The following is a 21329-nucleotide window of genomic DNA, read 5'->3' as shown; positions in this document are numbered from 1 at the left end:
TGCTGGGCCTGAGACACCAGCCCCTCAGCCTGGGCAGCCGGCCCGGCGATCCTGACTGTCCCGTCCGGTTCCAGCCGGCCGCCGCACTGCCAAGACCCTGTGCCCATCGAAGGCTGTCCTTCTGGGCCCCTCCCCCCCAGCCCTGTTGCTGGCACTCCAGGGTGGTCTTGCCACATAGTTCGCTGCTGTGGGAATTCCCATTTTGCGCAAAGTGGGGGTGGCCCTTGGCCCGGGTAAGGGGTGATTCTTGGCCAGGGTGGCATGCAGGGTGGCATAGGGATTCAAAGCATAGCGACCGGACATGTCGTGGGGCACAGGGGCAGAGCTGGGGCTTCGGCCAGTGGACCACCTGTCCACCTCAGTGTGCCCACCGGCCGGCCTGCAGCCCCTCTCCCCCTCCGCTCAGAGGGATAAGGCCTCCTGTGCAAAGGCCCCTCCTCCCCAGTCCAGGCTTCTGGGCCCCTGGGCGAGGGCCTTGCGCTGGGCGGGAGCGGTGGCATGGTCCTGGGCCCCTGAGCAGGGCTCCCTGTCTCCAGGCTCCGTGGGACTGTGGGCTCCCTGCTCTGCTCTCTGCCTGCACCCTCACCAGTCTCCTTGGAACCCTGTGAAGCAGGTCTGGCTTCCCCCTGCTTGGCCCTCAACTCTCAGCTCTCAGCACCCCCAGGGCAGGCAGGCCCAGCCTGGGTCAGCACAGCGTGCTGGGGCTTGACTGGCACGGTGCCCTGCCATGAGCCCAGGACTGGGTGGGTACCGCAGGCAGGTCGGCCCTCCCCTGCAGGGACCCAGCTGGGAGCCCACCTCCTTCCTTCAGGATCAGGCCAGGGGAGAGCCGGCTCTCCAGAAGAACGACCCTCCAAACAAGTGCGCCCAGGAGGACCCCATGCCAAGGCCAGAGAGGGCAGGGCGTTCTCTGGGTCCTGCTGGAGTGCCCAGCGGCCCAGCGTGGCAGGCTCTTAGAGGTTGGGGTGGTGGTCCGGTCAGGAGGGATGACTCTAGGGCAGAGCAGACAGGAAGGGGAAAGGGGGCAGTGAGCAGGGTGCCTGGGCTGCGGCCGGGGCGCCGAGAAGGGCGGCGCGGGTGACTCAGCAACCGAGACTCTCACCTGCGCTCGGGGCGGGCTGGAGGTGGGCGGGCCGTCCCGCCGTGGGCGTGGCCTCCGCGGACCGGTCCCCGCCCCGGGTGCCAACCCCGCGGTCCCCCGACCTCGCTCGGCCTCCCGGCTCCCCGCCGCCGCGCCGTGCACGCCGGGCCCGCCTGCGCACCCATGGCCGGGAAGGCGCTGTCGCTGCTGCCACCGCTGCTGCTGGCCGCCGCCGGCCTCGCCGGCCTCCTGCTGCTGTGCGTCCCCACCCGCGACATCCGGGAGCCGCCCGCCCTCAAGGTGCACGCTCGAGCTCCCGGGCAGCCCGGCGCAGTCCGCGGGGGGCTCGGACCGAGCCGGGCCCGGCTGCACCCGCGTGCCAGCCGGGACCCCGGGCACTCCGCAGCCGGCCCGGCAGGGTGGGGTCCGGGCCCCTCAGCCGCGCTCCGGCCCCGGCCCAGAGCGCTGCAGCGGCGCTTCCGGGGGACGCGGTGCCGGAGGCCAACATGCCAGGATCTCTGCTCGCTGCGCCCGCCGCGGAGCCGTCTCGGAGCGGCCAACGGGGAGTCTCTCCGCACCCCCAGGGCGCCCAGGACGTGGCCGGTCCCGCGCCCCCAGCACACTCGGCCTCCCCTGGGGTTTGGCCCAGATGGGGTGCGACAGGCGCTGGGCCCAGGGACTCCTCCCTAATCTCGCCTCCGGCTCTCACGATGCGGGGGCAGCCCTGACCGGTCCTAAAAAAAAAGTTCGAACGGACTGGGCCTGATTCCCCCACCCGCCCCCGCCAGAATCGACCTCCGGGAGCCTGGGCTCCCTTAACCCTCCACTGCACTGAGGGCCAGTCTGGTGCCTGGGTAGACAGTGGGTGCTTGGCGCCGCAGTGGAATGCAGATTCAGGGTGAATGCGCTGTTGCCAGGGGAGACCCCCGGCTGGGGTGGGGCCGGGCAGGCTGTTGGCGGGCTCTGCTCCTGGAGTTCCAGGGACTCCAGCAGGCTCCCCAGCAGGCTCCCCTTGCTGAAATGCAGGTCCCTGGGGCAGGTGCGGGGAAAGTGGCTCTGGCAAGCTGGGTGCTGTTATCTTCCGGACCTGCAGGAAAGGCCCCTGCGGTGTTCCAGCAGCTCTGCAGGACAGCGCCCCCTGGCCCTGCCCTTGAGGCCCAGGGACAGGGCCTCTGCTCATTGGCCAGTGATCAGCCTCCGTCCTGGCTTCCCTGGGGCCTCTATTTCACATCCTCAGATGGGGCAGAGATCAGAGAGATGGGACAGAGGGTGGGAAGGAAGGCCCGGTCTGAGGGGCTCTTGCTGCAGCCTGAGGACCTCAGGCCCCCGGCCAGGGCTCCCAGGGTGGCCCCCGACCCCTGACTCTGATCACGCCCCTCAGGAGGCTCCTGCAGTCAGCGCGGGCATGGCCGATGGCCCTCCACCTCCACCCCCATCTCTGCCCACCAAGCCATGTCCCAGCGGTTGTCCCCGGCCTTCTCAGAGCCTCAGAACTTCATTCTGAAGCTTCCAGTCTGGACACAGGGTCGTGCAGGGTGGGCCAGATAGCTGAGAGAGCCACAGGGCATGGCTTCACGCCCTGCCCCACTCCTAAGGCTGACCCCCACCCCACCCGCAGTATGGCATCGTCCTGGATGCGGGCTCTTCCCACACGTCCATGTTCATCTACAAGTGGCCGGCGGACAAAGAGAACGACACAGGCATCGTGGGCCAGCACAGCTCCTGCGATGCGCGAGGTAAGAGCCCCCTGAGTGCTGGGCGCCCCCGACCTGCATGCCCACTCACTGTGGGGCCTCGGGAGCCCTCCCTGGTCTCAGCTGCTGCAGACTGGAGCCAGCAGACCCCTCTGCTTGGTGCCAGGGGGCCACTCCAGGCAGGAGCTCCAGGAGCCCCCCACCTCCCAGAGGGAAGCTACATCCCTGGGCCTCGGAAGGGCTGTGGACAGTTCCTAGAAAAGAAGCCCCAGGGAATATCTGGAAGGTTTGGGCCTTGCCTGGCCCAAGATTGGCTCTACATCCCAGTAGAGCAGGAGGGGTCCCGAGGAGCTGGTGGGCACACCCAGGCAGGCCCATGGGGAGGCTGGGCTGGGTGGACAACACCCAGTGCTTTGTCCGAGCACCTGTGTGCATGCCCACTGGGCAGGTGGCAGCTCGCAGACCGTGGGTGGCCCACAGGCGGCCCTTTCATCTCTGAGCAGGCGTCTCTGAGCATTTAAGCTGGGAAATTTGGTCTCAGCTGCCACCTGGCTTGGGAGCACAAACGCCCCCAGTCGTGCTGGCCTGTGGACCACCTAGAGGCTGCCCACCAGGCCCCTCCTGCTGCTCCCTCCAGGTGGGGGCATCTCTAGCTATGCTGACAACCCTTCTGGAGCTGGGCAGAGCCTTGTGGAATGCCTGAACCAGGCGCTTCGGGACGTGCCCAAGGAGAGACACGCGGGCACGCCACTTTACCTGGGAGCCACAGCGGGCATGCGCCTGCTCAAGTGAGTGTCCTGCCCTGTCCGCTGACCTCCTGGCCCTAGGGACCACGGCAGCCTGAGCCCAGGGTGGGCCCTGCACACCCCCAGCAGCAGCCCTGGGCTGGGGCCTCTCAGCTCGCTGAGCACCCCAGCAGCAGGATCACAGCCACCTGGGGAAGACTCTGAAGTCCTCCCTGTATCACAGCCTGACCAGTCCAGAGGCTTCAGCCAATGTGCTAGCTGCCGTGACGCAGACGCTGACCCAGTACCCCTTTGACTTCCGCGGTGCCCGCATCCTCTCAGGCCAAGATGAGGGCGTGTTTGGCTGGGTGACCGCCAACTACTTGCTGGAAAACTTCATCAAGGTGGGCCTGGTGGCCAGCCCGATGAGCCAGGGGTGTGGGCACCCACCCATTGGCTGACCCCAACCTCTACTTCCCACAGTACGGCTGGGTGGGCCGGTGGTTCCGGCCAAGGAAGGGGACACTGGGGGCCATGGACCTGGGGGGAGCCTCCACACAGATCACCTTCGAGACGGCCAGCCCCGCGGAGGATCCGGCCAACGAGGTTCAGCTCCGGCTCTACGGCCAGCGCTACCGAGTGTATACTCACAGCTTCCTCTGCTACGGCCGTGACCAGGTCCTGCGGAGGCTGCTAGCCAGTGTGCTCCAGGTACCCTCTACTGAGTCCTCCTGGAAGTAGGGCTCGGGGAAAACGGGGGCCAAGGGCCCAGAGCAGAGCCTGAAGAGTGGCCAGAGCGGGGCTTCTCCAGGAACCCAAGTCGTGCTTGAATCAGCTGGAAGGACAGGTGGGCAAGAATCCAGCACGAGCAAAGACCCAGAGGCTGGGGGTGGACCTGGTGAGTAAGGAGGGCTGGGGCCAGCTCTCAGAGGACCTGAACTGCCTGGCCAAGCACTTTGGGTTTTGTCCAGCAAGTGAGGGGGAGCCATGGATAGCTCATGCGTTCAGAAGAAATGCTGTCCTCTGGGGAGGCCCTCCAAGGGTCCTAGGGCGGGGGTGGCTGGTAACGCTCAGAGCAGGACTGACGCGCACCCTCGTCATTCCCCAGACCCATGGCTCCCACCCCTGCTGGCCACGGGGCTATTCCACTCACGTGATGCTCTGGGACGTCTACGAGTCGCCCTGTACTGCCGCCCAGCGGCCCCAGGCCTTCAACAGGAGCGCCAGGGTCAGCCTGGCGGGCAGCAGTGACCCTGCCCTATGCCACAGCCTCGTCTCCCAGCTCTTTGACTCCTCCTCCTGCCACTTCTCCAGATGCTCCTTCAACGGCGTCTTCCAGCCCCCTGTGGCTGGGAAGTTTATCGTGAGTCCAGAGGACAGGAAGGTGGGGGGCCTGTGCCCTGAGGTGCCTGGGGTCTGGTCACAGTGTGACTGTACCCGCGTTCCAGGCCTTCTCTGCTTTCTTCTACACGATGGACTTCCTGAGAACGGTGATGGGGCTGCCTGTGGCAACTCTGCAGCAACTAGAGGGGGCTGTAGTCACCCTCTGCAACCAGACATGGAGTGAGGTGAGGCCTGCCCCCCACTCCACCAGGACTGTGCAGGGTGGGGCTGGGGTTTCTGCCAGCCAGCGCCAGGCCTCCCGATCTTTCTTTTGCTCTGTGAGTAGAAGGGTGTGGGGATACACTGCCAATCAGACTTGAAAAGTGGCCAGGGTACAGCCAGGAGCCCAGCAGTCAGATGAGATGGGATTGCAGAAGCCTCTCTGAGGCCTGACCCTAGATCCAGGATCTGGAGGGTGGAGGAGACAGCCAGTGCAATGGCCCTGGGGCAGCAGGGAGCTTGGAGTGGACAGGGCAGGGAAGAGTGTGGCTGGGAGAGCGTAGGGGAGAACAGACAACCCGGGGAGAAGTGGAAGGACCCGGACTCAGCAGGTAGAACAGGCAGGGCTTGGGGAGTCAGGAGTGGAAAGCAGCGGTGCTGATTCCCGGTGAAGTAAGATGGAGGGGTCTGGGCCCGCGGAGGAGGAGGGAATTCCGGAGAAACATTTGCGTGTCTGTGAGGCTCCTCCTGCTCTCTCTGTGTCTAGTCCCAGGCAGACTTGGGGAGGTGGGGAAGTGGGCTCAGGAGGCAAGCCCAGGGCTCGGGGGCAAGCCGGGAGCTTCTGCTCCCCTGATCTCTGCAAGCCCGCTGCAGCCCCTGCTCCCCGGGGGCCATGCCGCTGTTCCCTGGCCGTCAACCTCACAGGCACCAAGCCGCTGCCATCCAGAGGTCACGCTGCTCCTCCCCAGGGGAGAGCCCCGCCTGCTTCTTTCTGGGACCTGCAGCGCCGTCTCCAGCCCCGCACTATCTTTCTGTGTCTGGTGGGGCAGAGACCTCCAGGTGGTCGCTGGCCCTAGAGTCTCCCACTTGCATCCCAGCTGCAGGCTCGGGTGCCGGACGACCGGGCCCGCCTGCCCGACTACTGTGCCGGGGCGATGTTCGTGCAGCAGCTGCTGAGCCGCGGATACGGCTTCGACGAGCGCTCCTTCGGAGGCGTGACCTTCCAGAAGAAGGTGGGAACTCGGGAGCGGAGGGGCGGGGCCGCCCGGGCCGGGGTGCGGAGGGGCGGGGCCGCCCTGGCTGCGCCGAAGCTCAGGCCGTACCTGTGGCCCGCAGGCCGGGGACACTGCGGTCGGCTGGGCACTTGGCTACATGCTGAACCTGACCAACCTGATCCCCGCTGACCCGCCTGGGCTGCGCAAAGGCACAGACTTCAGCTCCTGGGTCGTCCTCCTCCTGCTCTTCGCCGCCATGCTCCTGGCCGCGTTTGCCCTCCTGCTGCACCAGGCACGCTCCACCAAGTCGGCGAGCACCATTTAGGGGCCCAGCGCCAAGCCTCCCCCTCTCCATATCCCCTCACCCCTCACCCCACCCCGCCACCAACATCTCTGTCCCTAATGCAGCCCAGGATCAAGACTCAGTGCCCACGCCGACATCTGGCCGGGATGGGCAAAGGGAACGGAAACCAGCCCCACCCCCCCAACTCCAGCCTTGGTCTCACCTCCAGGCCTCCTGCTCCCCCTCTTACTGAGGTTGGGGGTCCTCAGCCTGTGAGAGCAGAGTCGGGTCTCTGGGAGTGGAGTTCTGAGGGCCCCCCACCCCAGGATTGGGTATTAGGGGGCGGGTCGTGGTCACAGCCCAGGCCTACTTGTACCCATTTTTTACTATTGAATAAAAGGATTTTCGTAGAGCAGTGGAGAGAATGTCCACGGGGCGGGGCCTCTCTGTCGCCTCCCTCCCCACCCCAGCTGCGCTGGCTGCACAGGCCCCGCTCTGGTCCTAGGGGAGGACCCTGGCTCTTCCTACTTCCTTCCTCTCTGGGCCCAGGCTGGGGGAGTATCGACCCTGCACCACCGTGGCCTGGAGTAGCTGTCAGCTGGCTGCTCTAAAACAGAGTCCCTGAGACTCCTGCCAGCCTGGAGCCTGGGCCCTGGTCTCAGGTTGGCTGGGGTGGGGTGGGGATGGCGGACGAGGGAGTGAGTGGGCCCAGTGATGGCCTAAGTTGCCGGCAGTGTTCAAGGGGGCTTCCCCGGAGGCTCAGCGGTAAAGAATCCGCCTGCAATGCAGGAGGCACAGGAGACGTGGGTTCAATCCCTTGGCTGGGAGGATTCCCTGGAGGAGGAGATGGCAACCCACTCCAGTATTCGTGCCCAGGAAAATCCCATGGACATGACTGAGCACGCAGGCCTCGCAGGCGGTGCTCAAGACACTGAGTGAGGTCGGGGGAAGGAGGGGGCAAACCCTCCGCAGGAGGCGGGAGGTGTGGGGGGGAGCCAGGGCCAGGAGGGACGCAGGGCCCATTTCTCAGGAGGATGAGCCTCGCAGAGAGCCTGGCTCTGGCCGAAGCCGCACAATCGCACAGACTCCACCTGCCGCTCGGGCAGCCCCTCCCCAGGCCCTGTCTCCCCCGAGTGGGCAGGCGTGGTCTTGCCTGAATCTCTCCGCCCCCTCCCCCACTTTTTGGGAAGTGAGCTCTGACACTATTTCTGTCTGATCAGTGCCTCTTAGGGGACGGTGGCGGTCCTTGTTCTGCACACACACAGCGCCCCTCCCCCGCACACCCCACATACACGTCTGCCAGATTCTGAGCATTTCACACACCTGCGGGCCGCCAGCCCCGTCTTCGGAGTTCCGAGACTCAAAGGGCCGAGAGGAGCACCGCGGGCGGAGGGGGCGGGGGAGAGCCGCCCTGATCTCTCAGGGACGGGAGCCTGGGAGGTTTCCAGGTGGGATGCGGAGGCTGCGCTCCCAGGAGGCAGTAGGTGGGGTTAGGGGCTGCACCCCAGTGCTTGCCGTCGTGGGGCATCCCGGAGCTAAAAGGCTGTCACCTGGGCACCGTGGACAGCTCCCAGCTGGCTGTCAGCAGCAGTTCCAGGTCACTCTTGCCCCCTGGTGGCCTCACCGGGAGCGGCCGTCCCACTCCAGTCATCATGCCGGGCTAGTCCTGTGCGCGTGTGTGCCTTTGCCGTGTGTCTGAATGCCTAGTCGGCCTCCGGGCACACCTGCGCGTCCCCGTGCGCCTGCCCAGCTGTGTGCGCCTAATGTCCCTCCAGACCCAGGCGGATCCTCCGCTCCAGGAGGGTGGCTGGGGGTGGGTGGGAGTTATCAGCCCGAGAGGGACCGCCTGGGGAAGCGCATCCCAGGGGACCCAGCCCCAACCAGGGCCCCGCCTGGAGAAGGTCCAGGTTGCAGAAGTCGCAGAGGCTGAGGCGCCCGGAGAGCTGGCTGGGGGGCCGAGGAGGGGCTCGGAATCGGAGGGGGGCGCGCAGCCTGACGGCGGTCCCGCCTCCGCAGGTGGGGCGCGCAGGCGCACTCCGACTCGGCGCCCTCGTCGCCCCCTCCCGGATCCTCTGCCGCAGCGTCAGCGCCGCCGCCGCCGCCTGTTTTCCTCGGCGTCCGCCTCCGGCCTCCGCCCCCTCCTCGCGGCCGCCGCCTCCCCCGGCGCCCCGACCCCGCGCCCAGCCCCGGGCCGCGCGGTGCCATGCTGCCCCGGCCGCGGCGCTGAAGGATGGCGACGCCTGTGCCCCCGCCCTCCCCGCGGCACCTGCGGCTGCTGCGGCTGCTGCTGTCCGGCCTCGTCCTCGGCGCGGCCTTGCGCGGTGCGGCCGCCGGCCGCTCCGGTGAGCGACGCGCTGGGCAGCCGGCTGTGGGGCGCCCGGGGGTCGGGGGTCGCCGGGTGGGGCTTCGGCCGCGCGGCGCCGCGCTCACCCTCCCCGCCGCCGCCGCCCTGGTCTGGGCCCGCAGGCCTCGCAGGCCCCGCCGGCCCAGCCCGCGAGCCACCGCGCCGGCCTCGCCTGGCCCTGCTCGGGTAAACAGTCCCCGGCGGGAAGGGCGCGGCGCTGCACCGCCGAGGGACTCCTCTGGACGGGGCTTCTCCGGGCTCCTTGGCGGCGAACCTGAAGTCCATCCGCTTCTTGTCTTTGTCTGGGTTCGTGAGCCGGTGGGTCGGTGTCGCAGGCGGGCTGTCTCGGAGCGGGCCGCGGTCTGGAGACGGTCCCAAGGGCGTTTCTCTGTGTGCGCGGCTCCGGTGCCTGCTGGCCTTCCTGCCGGTGGCCGTCCTGGAGCCGGAGCCGCAGTGCTGCTCTGTCCCTGCCGCTTGGGTGGTGGACACGCACCTTGCTTTGCTGCCGTGTCGGCGTCTGAAGTTTCCCGGGCGTCTGACAGCTCGTCTCAGGCTTCGGGGCATGCTCTGGCCTCGCTGGGGGCAGGAGGAGCTCGCAGTCTCTGCTTCCTCACTCACCCTCTGCCCTGCGGGGCCCTTCCGTTCCATCTTCTGTGCCTGGCAGTGGGGGCACAGAGAGGGATGAGCCCAGGGTCCTGGGAGACCCTGCCAGCTTCCCAGATGGCAGTGAGGCTCCAGACTTCTGCAGGAACCCAGAATCCTGCTCGCACCCTCCCAGGTGGCAGGACCGGGGGGCTTTGTACCCAGGTCCCATTTCTCCTAGCAGCTCCATAGGAGAGGTGCTGCCTTTAGCCCATTTCACAGATGAGAAAGCTGAGGCACAGAGAAGTGAAGTGACTAGTATGTGCTGCAGCTGGGACGCTAACCTGGACAGCGTGGTCTGCATGTGTGACAAGAGGCCAGAGCAGGGCAGGCTTCTTCCTGGGGACAGCACCTCTGGACAGGGGCCTGGCCTGACCAGAGCAGGCTCCCAAGGAGGCCTGAGGGCCAGGGCATGGCTGGCCAGGGATGGTGGAGGCTGCCTGCTGGCGGCCTGGCTCCAGGGCGTACAGCGTGGGGCCCCCGAGGAGACGGGGAGGCTGGGTGCCGCCCCAGCGGCTCATCAGCTCTGTGCTCACCCAGATGCAGGGCAGCGTGCCAGCCGCTCTCCAGGTGCTGTTGTTCCTGGGGCCTCGTTTGCACTCTGAGGCTAGAGGGGGGACCTTCCCAGGATCAATGGGCAGTACCCGCGTCTTCCTGGGGCAGGGGGCAGGGCGCGAAGGGAGACCCCTGGAGCCCAGAACCGAGAGCCAGCTCTGGACCGCAGGCCCCTAGCCGTGGTCAGTGCACTCCGGGTTCTCAGCACAGGGGCTGGGACTGCCTGGCTCCCCGGGCGCCCAGCTGGTGGGTGGGGTCTAGGCAGACCTGCTGGCACAGGCTTAATGTTTAACCAGCCCCAGCCCTGGATCCAGCGCACGGATATTGGCGCCTGCCGACCCAGGTTGTGCAGGAGGTGGGATCCCTGGGAGGGGAGCCCCAGCCTGCTTGCCCACCTGCTGTTGAAGCTGCTGGAACTTCTTCCAAGGGATACCTACAGCCGGGAGGCTGTGAGTATTGTTACCAAGGAAACCAACTCAGGCCAGCTGAAGTCTGGAGGACAGGCTGGGATGTCACCTCCTGCGGGGGGGGGGGGGGCTGGGCCAAGGGGACCAGTCCTGGTCGTCCAAGATACCCCCACGCCCACCTCCCCAGGCATGATTGACAGTCCTTTGGGTCTCTCCGTGGCTCCCCAGGCTCTGCTGTCGAGTGACTGGGGCCAGTGTCCCAGGCTTTGAGACTTTCCCCAGCGTGGAGGTGCCTCACCTTCTGCATCCAGAGAGGAGGCTGAGGCTCGAGGGCCACCGCCCTCCAGTCCCCAGCATCAGGGTGGGAGCCACGGTTGTGTGTGCAGGACACTGAGGTCTGGGCCCCAAATTAGAAGCGGCCTCCCTGCTGGAGTCCCAGGGCCCCCGTCCCTGGCGGCTGCAAGAGTGCCCCGCCTGGTTTCTGTTTGCAAAGCCAGTGAGGCCGGCAGACCCCATCCCAGGTTTCCCCACCCCAGCAACCCCTCTCTGTGCTGGGACGGGCTAGAAGGTAGACATGGGGGGAGTGACTGGATCTGGGCCGTCTCCCAGCCAGGCTTTCTAGGGCTGTAGGATGTCGTGATGGGCTTTGAGTGGGAGCCCTGAGGGGATAAGAGAGAGAGACCAGGGCCCCACCCTCTGGGGCTCCCAGACTGGATGAGGGGCTTGCTCTGGCTAAGCTTGAGGCCAGAAGCAGGGCTTGGAGGGCTGCCTGGTCCTGCCCAGGAGAGCTCTGTGCTCTCAGGAGGACAAGGGACAGTTTTTGTGCAGAAAGCTGGCCTGGGCCTGGGCAGTGGACTCTGGGGAGTGGGTGGGGCGAGGGAGTTCCCGTAAGTGTCAGGACTGTTTGTCTTCCTGGTTCTGATCCCTGATGCGGGGGAGGCAGGGCCTGCCCAGAACAATGGCCGGAGCCCGGCTTGGCCAGCTCTGGGGTGGGGGCGGGGTGGCCAAGACAGCACCACTTCTGGGCAGGGGCTGAGTCAGGCCCCCTGAGATGCTTTTCTTCCTCTGCTTCCTTCCCAGATGCAGCCGCCTGTCCTGGGAGCCTGGACTGTGCCCTGAAGAGGCGGGCACGGTGCCCCCCAGGTGCACATGTCTGTGGGCCCTGCCTCCAGCCCTTTCAGGAGGATCGGCAGGGGTTCTGTGTGCCCAGGATGCGCCAGCCTCTGGGTACGGCCTCCCCCCGCCCCCTAACCTGGTACATTCGCTCCCTTCCTTAGCGCTCGGGTGTCCTGCACCTTGTGGGATGCCAGGACTCGCCAGTCTCCCTCCAAGTGGCCTGGTGACCCTTTCCGGATGGCACCAGTGAGGAGTTGGGTAGTGGGCTGGGGCCTGGGGCAGTCACCCTTCCCAGGGCCACCGGTACCCAGCATGAAGTGCCAGGGTGACCCCAGGAGACACAAGGTCAGAGTTCCCCAGGCCTGAGTCTCCGCAGAGTCAGGCACCCACCTCTCCACCCCCCGAGCTGCCTCTGCTCTTTGCCCAGCACCTCTTATCTCTCCATCACTCGCTCGTCCTGTCTGCTTGAATGCCCTGGTGCTGCCCTGACCCAGCATCTGTTGGGATGGTGCCAGCCAGAGTGACTTCAGGTGTGATGGGGCATTACAGAGGGTATTGTGGGGGCTGAAGTGTTGGACAGGGTGGGAGGGGCTTCCTGGAGGAACACGTCCCTGGCAACGAGTTGGGGGGTGGGCACTGAAGGCATGTGGTCTGGGACGGGGAGGCCCATCCACAGCCCCACCCCGGCAGCTGCCCTCCCTTCCTCCTGGTGACCAGGCAGGGGTGGGGGTTAGGACGGGGCTTCTCTGCATCCCTTGGGAAGTCCTGCCCCCCCTTGGTGAGGAGGCCCACGCGGCCCAGGTGACGCACTGTCCCTGTGTTCCTCCCACCACTTTGTGGGAGGCGGGTAGGGAGAGGGCCGGCACCCCTGTCCTGTGCTGGCCTCTGCGTGTTCCCCCAGCACTTGCTCCTTGCCTACTCGCTGGGAACTGCCGCTCACACAGTTGCTTCAGCTGTCACCATGGTGACTAGGATGGCCAGGGCAGCGGGCTGGCACCTGGTCCTCTGGCTCCTGGGGCCTAGGAGGAGCCTGTAGGGAGGAGACCCAGGCCTGGGGACTGGCTGGCGGATGGGCCTTCCCGCTCTCTCTGGGAAGGCCACCTGTAGCTGGTGTTGCCAGGGAGGGCCCAGGGCCTCTCCAGCTGATGGCCCCTCGCCCTTGCCAGGGGAGGGCTTGCACCAGCCCAGACTGGAAGAGGAGATCGACTTCCTGGCCCAGGAGCTAGCCCGGCAGGAGGCGGGGCGCCCCAGGCTCAAGGCCCCACCCCAGCTTGAGGCACAACAGCGGCCCCCAGAGGCGGGTGAGACCCTGACCCGTGCATCTGTCCGGCTCCCTACACCCTTGACCTCAGCCCGGTCTTGCTGTGCTAACTTGCCATCTCCCTGCAGCGGCCACCCTGGGGCTTTCAGAGCGAGGCCAGGGACTCGACCTGGGCCTCCCCTCCACGCGGGGAGCCCCGGCGCCCACACCCCGCCCCTCCCTGGGCCCCGCTGTGTCGTCTGGGCCTGTGCACATGTCCCCCCTGGAGCCGCGGGGCGGGCACGGTGACGGCCTCACCCTCGGTAGGTCCGGCCGGGCGGGGAGGCGGGGTCCTGCCCCGAAGGCTGCCCTCACCGCACCCCCTCCCTGCAGTGCTGATCCTGGCGTGCTCCGTGGCAGGCGCGGCCGCGCTGGCGGTGGCGGCTCTCTTCTGGTGGCGGTGAGCGCGGGGTGGGGTGGGGCCGGGCGGGTGGGGGGGGGTAAAGGGGCGGGGCTGGCGGGAAGGGAGCGGGTCTAAAGCGGAGGGGCGGGGCTGGGAGGGAGGGGCTGGCCTAAAGGGGCGGGGCTGGGGAGGGTGGTGACCCCGAAGGTTTCTTCGTTCCCCGCAGGCTGCAGCAAGACATCCGCCTGACACAGAAGGCGGACTACGCGGCCCCGCAGGCGCCCAGCTCCCCAGCTCCGCCGGGGATCTCGGTGCGTGGCCCCGCCCCGCCCCGCCCCGTCCCACCCCTCCGTCCCGGGCCTGACCCTCCCGCCCCCCACCCCCCGCAGCCCGGGGACCAGCGGCTGGCGCACAGTGCGGAGATGTACCACTACCAGCACCAGAGGCAGCAGATGCGATGCCTGGAGCGGTAAGACGCCCCGCTCAGCGCTGCCCACCCACCCACTCCAGGGGCTGCTGCCTCCTCCTCAGCCCTCCCCACCTCCACCCCGGCCTGCCGCCACCCCTGCCCTCTACCCTGGGTCACTGGCACCTGCAGGGTGAGGGAGCACCCAGCGATCCTGCCCCCCACCCAGGCATAAAGAGCCTCCCAAGGAGTTGGACTCTGCCTCCTCCGACGAGGAGAATGAAGACGGCGACTTCACGGTGTACGAGTGCCCGGGCCTGGCCCCAGTGAGTGCGGGGCTGGCGGGTGGGGGGTACGGGCCGAGGGAGGGGTGCAGGGGGAGGCAGAGGGGGGTCCCTCCCCTGCCCTGGGCCCACCTAACGCCAGCGTTCGCAGACGGGAGAGATGGAGGTTCGGAACCCATTGTTCGACCATGCCTCGCTGTCCACGCCCCCGCTGCAGTAACCTGAAGGCTGACGCCCACCCTGTCGAGGACGTGATGCACGCTGGTGGGGAGGGGCAGGGGGCCCGGCTTTTCCCATTAAAGAGAGGGTGTCCTGATGCGCGCCTGCTTGTGGCTGGGGCCTCAGCGGCTAGGAACCCCTCGCAGGGCAGACTCCTGCCTGACTGTGCCCCCTTGTTGCACCTGTCCTAAGTGTGGAACCCCCCCCCCAATCGAGGGGAGGAGGAGAACCCTAAAGACCAGGCATGGATTGGTAATACTGGAAACAAGCCAATTAAAGTACATTTCAAAACTTTGGCTGAGTGTGTTAGAGACTGACCTCCCCCTCAACAGGGGGCCATGGTGGATGGACCCTGGAGTGGGTTTTCGGGCCTTCTGCTGCACCCCCAGCCTGGGAAGACCCTGTCACTGCCTGCTGGGGAAGAGGGCTGGGGAGGGGAGAGAATGGGTGCATGTCCAGGCCAGTTTGGAGTTAGCGCTCTTTCCTCAAACACCCCATCTTGTGTATGATGAAAAGGGCTGGGAGTGGGCATTGAAGATGCCAGGCAGTGGGCACTGAGGCCTCCAATCCTGCCTACCTCCACCTGGGCCAGGAGGGATGGGCTGCACACCTTGTCTCTGGGCTTCCTGTGGGACCACGTGGACTCCCGGGCCTCTGCAGCATGTAGGGGGTATGCCAGGCAGAGGAAGCTAGGCTACACACAGGCGGGTAGACCAGGGTGGGCAGCTGAGGTGACAGATGTGGTGGGGTCTCTGAATGTCAGGAGGTACCTCTGAGTCGACCTCAACCCCCCGCCAAGGAACAGGAAAGCCAGTGGAGGGGGAGGTGACCTTCACCTGAAGCCCCAGAGTAGGGTCCAAGTTTTGTGCTCAGAAGTGACGAGGAGACTGGGCTGGGAGGAGGGGCTTCTGGGGTCCAGGGAGCAGTGGGAGCCTGGTGCAGACAGGGTGGGAGTCAGGCCTGTCTGCCCCACCAAGGCTGGGGAGGAAGGGTGGTGGGGTTCAGAAGCCCCTTAGTGAGTCCTCGGGGCGGGGTCCCGAGGTTGCTGGACCCCTGGCTCCTAGTGCGGCAGCCCTGCAGAGGGTGGACACGGCCCGCTTGGGGCAGTCTGGTCCCTCAGGTGGGGCTGGGCAGTGGAAGCCAGGTTGGCCCTCCTTAGAGCTAGTGGCTCTCCTAAAGCAGTGTGCCTCTAGGGCTATGGCCTTGGGTGGGCCCCCAGCGGGAAGCCACGGTGTCCCTCTGGTGTGCTGGTATGGGAGATGGAAGGGGGTGGGGACAGGGAGCTGGGAATGAGCGCAGGGTGGCATGTGGGCAAGGCATTGAGGACCCTTGTCCCCGTTACTTAGTCCATGTCATGAGGGGGAACGGCCACAAAGAAAACCGGGGGACAGAGAGGTTAAGGCCTCCCTTAAGGGTAAAGGCCAGTCACCAGCTGAACCCTGGAGACCCAGGACTGAAGGTTGCCCTGGAGCCCTGGAGTCCGTGGATTCCTGCAGCCCCTGCAGCCTCGTGCTGCTCTGACCTGGGCAGAGGATGGCCACCCACGTGCCCTGGTGGACCACCGACTCCCTCCAGACAGCAGCGCCTAGGCGGGGCGGAGGGAACACCCAGCTGCAGCCAAAGGGGCGTCTTGGGGCCAGAGGGCCAGAGCACACCTGTCTGCCCCCAGGGCTGGGTCAGCCCAGCCAAGTGGGGCCACGGGCTCGGAGCGCCCCCTAGTGGCGGAGCTTGGCTGTGGGCTCCTGCAGAAGGGGCGAGGGCAGCAGGGGGAGCCCGCGCCGCTTTTCTCCAGAAGAGTGGGAGGACAGGGCTTTGGGGAGCCCCTTGGGGAAGAGGGGTGCACAGAGGCTGGCAGTTGGCCAAGGGGGCCCCAGGTCAGGTGCAGCTTTGGGGGCAGCAGTCACAGTGGGCGGCTGCCTTCAGCCTCACTGCGGACCACCTGAGGCCACCAGCCCCTTCAGCCCTCCTGCCCTTCCCACCCGGCCGGGGGTCCTGGCCACATCCCATCCAGGGGGAGCTCCAGGGCCTGCTGAGCCCCCTCCAGGGCCCTGCGCACCACAGCCTGCCCCGGCTCAGCCCCTGGTGCCGCTGGAGCGGCAGAGGTGTGCGTGCAGGACGGGGTCTCCAGACCCGCCCACCGCCGGGCGGTCAGGGGCTTGGTTCGAGCAGTGATTGCAGTTTGGCTGCTCTGCTTGAGCTCGCCGGGGCCAGTGGCGGGAGTGGGCACTGGGCTCCGTGGGGCCAAGTGCCCACTGCGTGGGCTGAGGGGCCCGGTCCCAGCCCCTGGTCCCTCTTCCCTGACAAGCGGCCGGCCCTGGTTTCACTGAAGAGGCCTCTGGAAGGAGGAGCCTCTTCCCTTGGGCCCTGGGGACCAGGTAGGGACCCTCCAGGCAGGTCCCCCCAGTAGGCTGGCCCTGGAGCAGCGCCACACGTGGCTGGGCTGCGGGGGTGACTGCGTGTTCCAGGTCCAAGGTGCTCATGGGCAACTCAGCCAGCCGTGAGTGCCTGCCTGCACCCTGTTGACTCTGGGGCCTGGCACCGAGCTGGCAGGAGGCCCCACTTTCTCTTTGACTCAAGCTCGCCAGTCTCTTGCTTTTTCACTCTGAGAATCTCTCATTCTTACCCATTTTTGGGCCAAATCCTGAGCCCCATTTCCCAGCAAGCAGGTTCTCACGAATGGGGCCCTGGCTGCCCCCCGAGCAGGTAGGCGTGCAACGGGCCCCGGGGAGCATCCCAGGCGAGGGTGGGGCAGCTCCTGTGAGTCCACCCAGGAAGGGAGCGGGCTGCGGGTGTGGCTGGGGCCTCTGGCAGAGCCCCCGCCACCTGGCAGTGCAAACAGGAAGGGCAGAGGCCCTGGCAGCCAGGAGCCAGGTCGCCAGCGGTCTGTGGGGGGGTCGGCTCCTTCCTGCCCTCCCCCGCTGCCCTCGGGGCGCCTGCCACAGGCAGAGGGGGTGGGGTCCTCTGGGGTGCCAGCCACCCTCTGCTCTGGCCGGCCCGATGCCACATCCACCCCGCGGGCCTCCAGACGGTTTCCGACGGTTCCCACGGCCCTCCCCCCACACCCCCTGCCCCCCAGTGTTGCGCAAGAGCCTCGCCACCACCACTCAGAGCCTCTGCTGGGGGTGAGGAGCCTCAGAGGGACCGGAGCGCCCCCTTCTCCCAGACCGGCCTCTGTCTCCCCCATGGGTGTGCTGACGGCTCCTCAGTTCCCGTCCTGGACACAGTCTGGTCCTCACCAGGGGACGAGAGCGGGGACAGGCTGGCAGTCCCGGGAGCCCAAGAGTGGACAGGGCGATGGGCGGCCCCCAGGACATCACAGGTGGCTGGCCTGGTGAAGGTTCCAGGCTGGTGTTCCTTCCACGACACCCAACCTGCAGCCTCCAAGAACCGGACTGGCCTGAGGCCCTCAGGACGCTAGCGCCAGGGCTAGGCCTTGCTGGCCACATCCGGCTGAGGTGAAGGAAGCTGGCGACCGAGAGCAGAGCGGGCTGCAGCCAGGGCAAAAGGGGAAGGAACTGGACCTCCATGCCTGGGCCCCAGGACTGGCGGACAGCAGGGTGGGGAGAGGGCCTCTTGACTGCTGTCTTCCTTTTCCTGGAGCAGGTGCTCACGTCAGGGACACAGTGACTCCTTCCCTTTCCAGCCTGGAAAACCCCCTCTGTACTCCCCCGCCCTGGGCTGTGGGGCCTGGAGGAAGAGACCCGGAGCCCCCAAGGGCAGCGTCCCAGCGCAGGTTCTCACGTCTCTTCCTGGCCTGGCCAGACCCAAGGCCACCCAGGCTGGGGCTCCTGCAGACCGATGCCCTTGGTGGGGAAGGAAGGCGTGGCAGCCCCACAGCCCACTGGAGCCAGGCCCAGCCTGGCGCTGTCCACCAAGGGTGTGTGCTGGGGCCCTGTGTGGACCCTGCGACGGAGCACTTCCCAGGGAATCCAGCGTCCTCGAGGCTGCAGGGATGGACGGCATGGAGAGGCCTGGCGAGAAGCAACGCACAGGAGGAACCTCAGCCTCCTGGGTGGAGCTGAGCGCAGCGTGTCTGCAGCCAGAGGGTCTGGGGGCCCACCGCGGAGCCGAGATGGGGGAGCAGGGGAAGTGGGTGATGACGCGCCAGGGGAGGCGGCGGCCCGCACCCGGCGGCCGCAGGGAAGCATGCCTGCTCTCCGTGGCACCCCTGGCAGGGCAGTGGGCGGCCACTGAGTCCTCGATGTCAGGGTCGCCCTTTCCGGGTGGGGGCCCCCTCCACTTGCAATGGCCTCCCTGAGGCCAGGCAGGCCCTCTCCTCCCGGACCAGCCGGCGGGTCATCTCCAGGCCCTTCCAGAGGCCAGCGGGGTGGGAGTCACGGTCCTGGACCCCGGCTGTGTACCCTTCCGGGAGCCGCCACCCCCCAGCAGCCAGGGGCCTCTCAGGGAGGCGAGGCGGTGTTTGGATGCTGGTGGTGTCAAAGGTCACTGGGGCGGGACGGGAGCGGGAAGACACTCTGGTGGCCTTCCTCCCGAGCAGACGAAAGGAGAGTGTTTCCAGGCAGTGCCCAGCGCGGGGAGCAGCTGTGGTTTCAGGGCGTTCCCGCGGAGTGGCGGCCGTGATTTGAGGAGCCGTGAATGCAGAATGCTGGTGAGTCTCTGGCCTTGAGGGAGGCCTGGGCTGGGAGCCTGGGGCCCGTGGAGAGCTGGAGGACACAGCCTCTCTTCCTGTGTCCCCTGCAGGGCTCAGCCCCACTCCGAGCCTCCGGGCTCTGGGGGGCCTGGCCGTGGCGGCCCTTATCTCCACTGTCTGGCTCTGGTGGCGGCTTGGGGCAGCCCCCGGGGGAGCCCCGGTCCCACAGCCCACGACCACCATCCTCGTCTGGCACTGGCCATTTGCCAGCCAGCCCCCAGAGCTGCCCGGGGACACCTGCACCAGGTACGGGGTGGCCCGCTGCCGCCTGACCGCCAACCGCAGCCTGCTGGCCGGCGCTGACGCCGTGGTCTTCCACCACCGAGAGCTGCAGACCCAGCAGGCCCGCCTGCCCCTGGCTGAGCGGCCGCGGGGCCAACCCTGGGTGTGGGCCTCCATGGAGTCGCCCAGCCACACCCGTGGCCTCGGCCGCCTCCGAGGGGTCTTCAACTGGGTGCTGAGCTACCGGCGTGACTCGGATATCTTCGTGCCCTACGGCCGCCTGGAGCCCCGTGAGGGGCCCGCGCCTCCGCTGCCAGCCAAGCGCGGGATGGCCGCCTGGGTGGTCAGCAACTTCCAGAAGCGGCAGCGGCGCGTGCAGCTGTACCGGCAGCTGGCACCGCACCTGCGGGTGGACGTGTTCGGCCGCGCGGCCGGGCAGCCCTTGTGTGCCGACTGCCTTCTGCGCGCCATGGCCGGCTACCGCTTCTACCTGTCCTTCGAGAACTCCGAGCACCGGGACTACATCACCGAGAAGTTCTGGCGCAACGCGCTGTTGGCCGGCGCCGTGCCCGTGGTGTTGGGCCCACCGAGGGCCGCCTACGAGGCTGTCGCCCCACCCGATGCCTTTGTGCACGTGGATGACTTCGGCTCGGCCCGCGAGCTGGCCGCCTTCCTCACCAGCATGAACGAGAGCTGCTATCTGCGCTACTTCGCGTGGCGAGACCGGTTCCGCGTGCGGTTGTTCAGCGACTGGCGAGAGCGCTTCTGTGCCATCTGTGCCCGGTTCCCCCAGCTGCCCCGTGGCCAGGTCTACCAGGACCTTGAGGGCTGGTTCCAAGCCTGAGCTCTGCCCGTGGAGGGAGGAAGGGGCGGGTGGCTGGGGAGCTGGACATGTGGGTAGAGGGGTGGGTGTTGAAATCAAACCACGCATCCGACCCTACGGCTGGGCGGATGCGGAGGCTGGGGTGGGGGGCTGGGAAGCAGGGCTCATCTGGGCAGCCTGCCTGGAGGAGGAGGCTGCTGGGCATTGGAGCTGCTCTTTGGAGGCAGAGGCGAGAGCAGGGAGGGAGGGATGGAGTACGGGGTGCTGAGGTCCGTCAGGCCCTCCGTCCCCACCACGATCATATCTCAGACGGGCGGGGGCTGAGAGAGGCTGTAGGCAGGGCCCTCGGGGCCACGGACATGCCCCCTGAGGTCTGTGGGGGCACAAGCCGGGCCCCCGGCCCATAGCTGGGGTCCCTTTGTCCTGGATGTGCAGTCTGGAGCCTGCAGACCCTGTGGCCTGCTGCCCCCTGGGGAGGGGACAGCAACCAATAAAGACACAAGCAGAGCGCGTGCGGACTCTGCCTTCCCTGCGCCCCCGCAACACGGGCCTCCTGTCCTGGCCGTATCCGCCCCCGCCCCCAGGCTCGTCCTCTGGGCCTCCATCTGCAGCACTGAAAGGCTCTGCAGCAGAGAGCCCGCCCTGACGCCCCCCACCCTGAAAGGCCCAGGGGCGTGGAGCAGAGGCCCAGCTCAGAAACGTGGCTGGGGGACATGTGCAAGGCGCCCTGGGACTTCATTCTCAGGCTGTGGGCATCCAGAGTGTGACGAGGCCCGGTTAGATGTGGGCTCTCTGTCACTGGTGGCAGCGTGGGCATGGGGGAGCACCAGGTTCCTGCTGCAGCAGGGGGTCCTGGTGTGCAGGGGAGGGGGGTGGGACTGGCACTGAGCCTCTGGGTGGCGCTGCCAGGGCCCCAGGTGGGTGGGCAGCAGGTGGTAGCAGGAAGCTGCTGCCCTCCCCCTTGGCAGTGGCTTCCTGTCCTGACCTAGCCCCACGTCCTGATAGAGGAGAAGGAAGTGTCCTCAGGCTTCAGGGGGAGGAGGGGGGGGAGGAGGAGGGGGGAGGGGGAAGGAGGGGGGAGGGTCCCCACCCCCTCCTGCCTGGCGCTCAGTTTAGAGCCTTCTCTGTGTAGCGCGACACCACTCGGTTTGCCCCTCCCATTCACAAATTGGGAAACTGAGGTTGGGAGGAGCCCAGAGAAGCACAACGCATGACGCTTCTTGCAGCAGGGGCGGGCCTGCCCTCTGCTGGCCTCCCCAGGAATGGGCCTCCCCACGCGGCTCAGACCAGTCCAGGCACTGCCCCAAGCCTGCGGGTGCACTGGCCCCAGACACCCCTGCAGAGGCCACAATCACCCACACCCACAGGGAGAGAAAGCGGCCCCTCACAGAGGGCACAGCCTCAGCCTCCCCAAACACCGTCCTGCCTCGCCTGCACAGGGTGGTTCTCTGGGTCCCTTCTCCCCCTGGCTGAGCCCAGGGAGCTGCAGCCCCCACCGAGCCCAGCCAGGGCCGCCCTGCCACTTGGTCACCAAGTGGCTCATTCACAAGGAGCACAGGAAAGTCTTACAGGGGAAGGACAGCCCACCTGCTGCCCTTCTTGTCAGTATGTCCCCCCACCAAGGTGCAGGTGGGGTTGCCCCCAGTCTGGCAGGAAAGCCAACTCTTTGAGCCTTTAGAGACATGCCAGCTCTGCAC

The 21329-nt window shown here is 67.2% G+C and overlaps 3 protein-coding genes across 4 annotated transcripts; all 3 read left to right on the top strand.

The window, feature by feature from the left end:
- The first annotated feature begins 1203 nt into the window (after positions 1-1203).
- ENTPD2 (ectonucleoside triphosphate diphosphohydrolase 2) lies at positions 1204-6730 on the top strand. Its single transcript, XM_055541640.1, has 9 exons — positions 1204-1381; positions 2700-2817; positions 3413-3563; positions 3745-3904; positions 3984-4211; positions 4609-4863; positions 4949-5068; positions 5921-6055; positions 6159-6730. The coding sequence occupies exons 1-9, from the start codon at positions 1265-1267 to the stop codon at positions 6360-6362; spliced, it is 1488 nt and encodes a 495-aa protein (XP_055397615.1). The 5' UTR covers positions 1204-1264; the 3' UTR covers positions 6363-6730.
- A 1645-nt stretch (positions 6731-8375) lies between these two features.
- On the top strand, positions 8376-14232 carry NPDC1 (neural proliferation, differentiation and control 1). Of its 2 annotated transcripts, XM_055541642.1 has the most exons (9): positions 8379-8662; positions 11349-11495; positions 12551-12685; positions 12774-12947; positions 13018-13084; positions 13254-13338; positions 13417-13496; positions 13663-13759; positions 13869-14232. In XM_055541642.1, exons 1-9 carry the CDS (start codon positions 8551-8553, stop codon positions 13935-13937), a joined length of 966 nt encoding a protein of 321 aa, XP_055397617.1. In that variant the 5' UTR covers positions 8379-8550; the 3' UTR covers positions 13938-14232. The 2 variants fall into 2 exon arrangements, with proteins under 2 accessions (XP_055397618.1, XP_055397617.1); XM_055541643.1 differs by lacking the exon at positions 12551-12685 and having other exon boundaries at positions 8376-8662.
- A 4300-nt stretch (positions 14233-18532) lies between these two features.
- On the top strand, positions 18533-19653 carry FUT7 (fucosyltransferase 7). The gene is made up of 2 exons (XM_055539248.1): positions 18533-18545; positions 18638-19653. Exons 1-2 carry the CDS (start codon positions 18533-18535, stop codon positions 19651-19653), a joined length of 1029 nt encoding a protein of 342 aa, XP_055395223.1.
- The last annotated feature ends 1676 nt before the right edge of the window (positions 19654-21329 follow it).

Source organism: Bubalus kerabau, chromosome 11 (genome assembly GCF_029407905.1).
Source record: "Bubalus kerabau isolate K-KA32 ecotype Philippines breed swamp buffalo chromosome 11, PCC_UOA_SB_1v2, whole genome shotgun sequence".
Classification (NCBI taxonomy): Eukaryota; Metazoa; Chordata; class Mammalia; order Artiodactyla; family Bovidae; genus Bubalus; species Bubalus kerabau.
Note: the sequence above shows the minus strand (reverse complement) of the source record. Positions and strands in the feature narration are given on the sequence as shown.

What these genes read in the sequence shown, in the direction of transcription:
- ENTPD2 (XM_055541640.1), top strand. Translation starts at nt 1,265, where the DNA reads ATGGCCGGGAAGGCGCTGTCGCTGCTGCCACCGCTGCTGCTGGCCGCC. An exon ending in CTGTGGCTGGGAAGTTTATC is followed by an intron (nt 4,864 to 4,948) that starts GTGAGTCCAGAG and finishes CCCGCGTTCCAG; the next exon opens with GCCTTCTCTGCTTTCTTCTA. An exon ending in GCGTGACCTTCCAGAAGAAG is followed by an intron (nt 6,056 to 6,158) that starts GTGGGAACTCGG and finishes TGTGGCCCGCAG; the next exon opens with GCCGGGGACACTGCGGTCGG.
- NPDC1 (XM_055541642.1), top strand. Translation starts at nt 8,551, where the DNA reads ATGGCGACGCCTGTGCCCCCGCCCTCCCCGCGGCACCTGCGGCTGCTG. An exon ending in CAGGATGCGCCAGCCTCTGG is followed by an intron (nt 11,496 to 12,550) that starts GTACGGCCTCCC and finishes CGCCCTTGCCAG; the next exon opens with GGGAGGGCTTGCACCAGCCC. An exon ending in GCGGCTCTCTTCTGGTGGCG is followed by an intron (nt 13,085 to 13,253) that starts GTGAGCGCGGGG and finishes CGTTCCCCGCAG; the next exon opens with GCTGCAGCAAGACATCCGCC.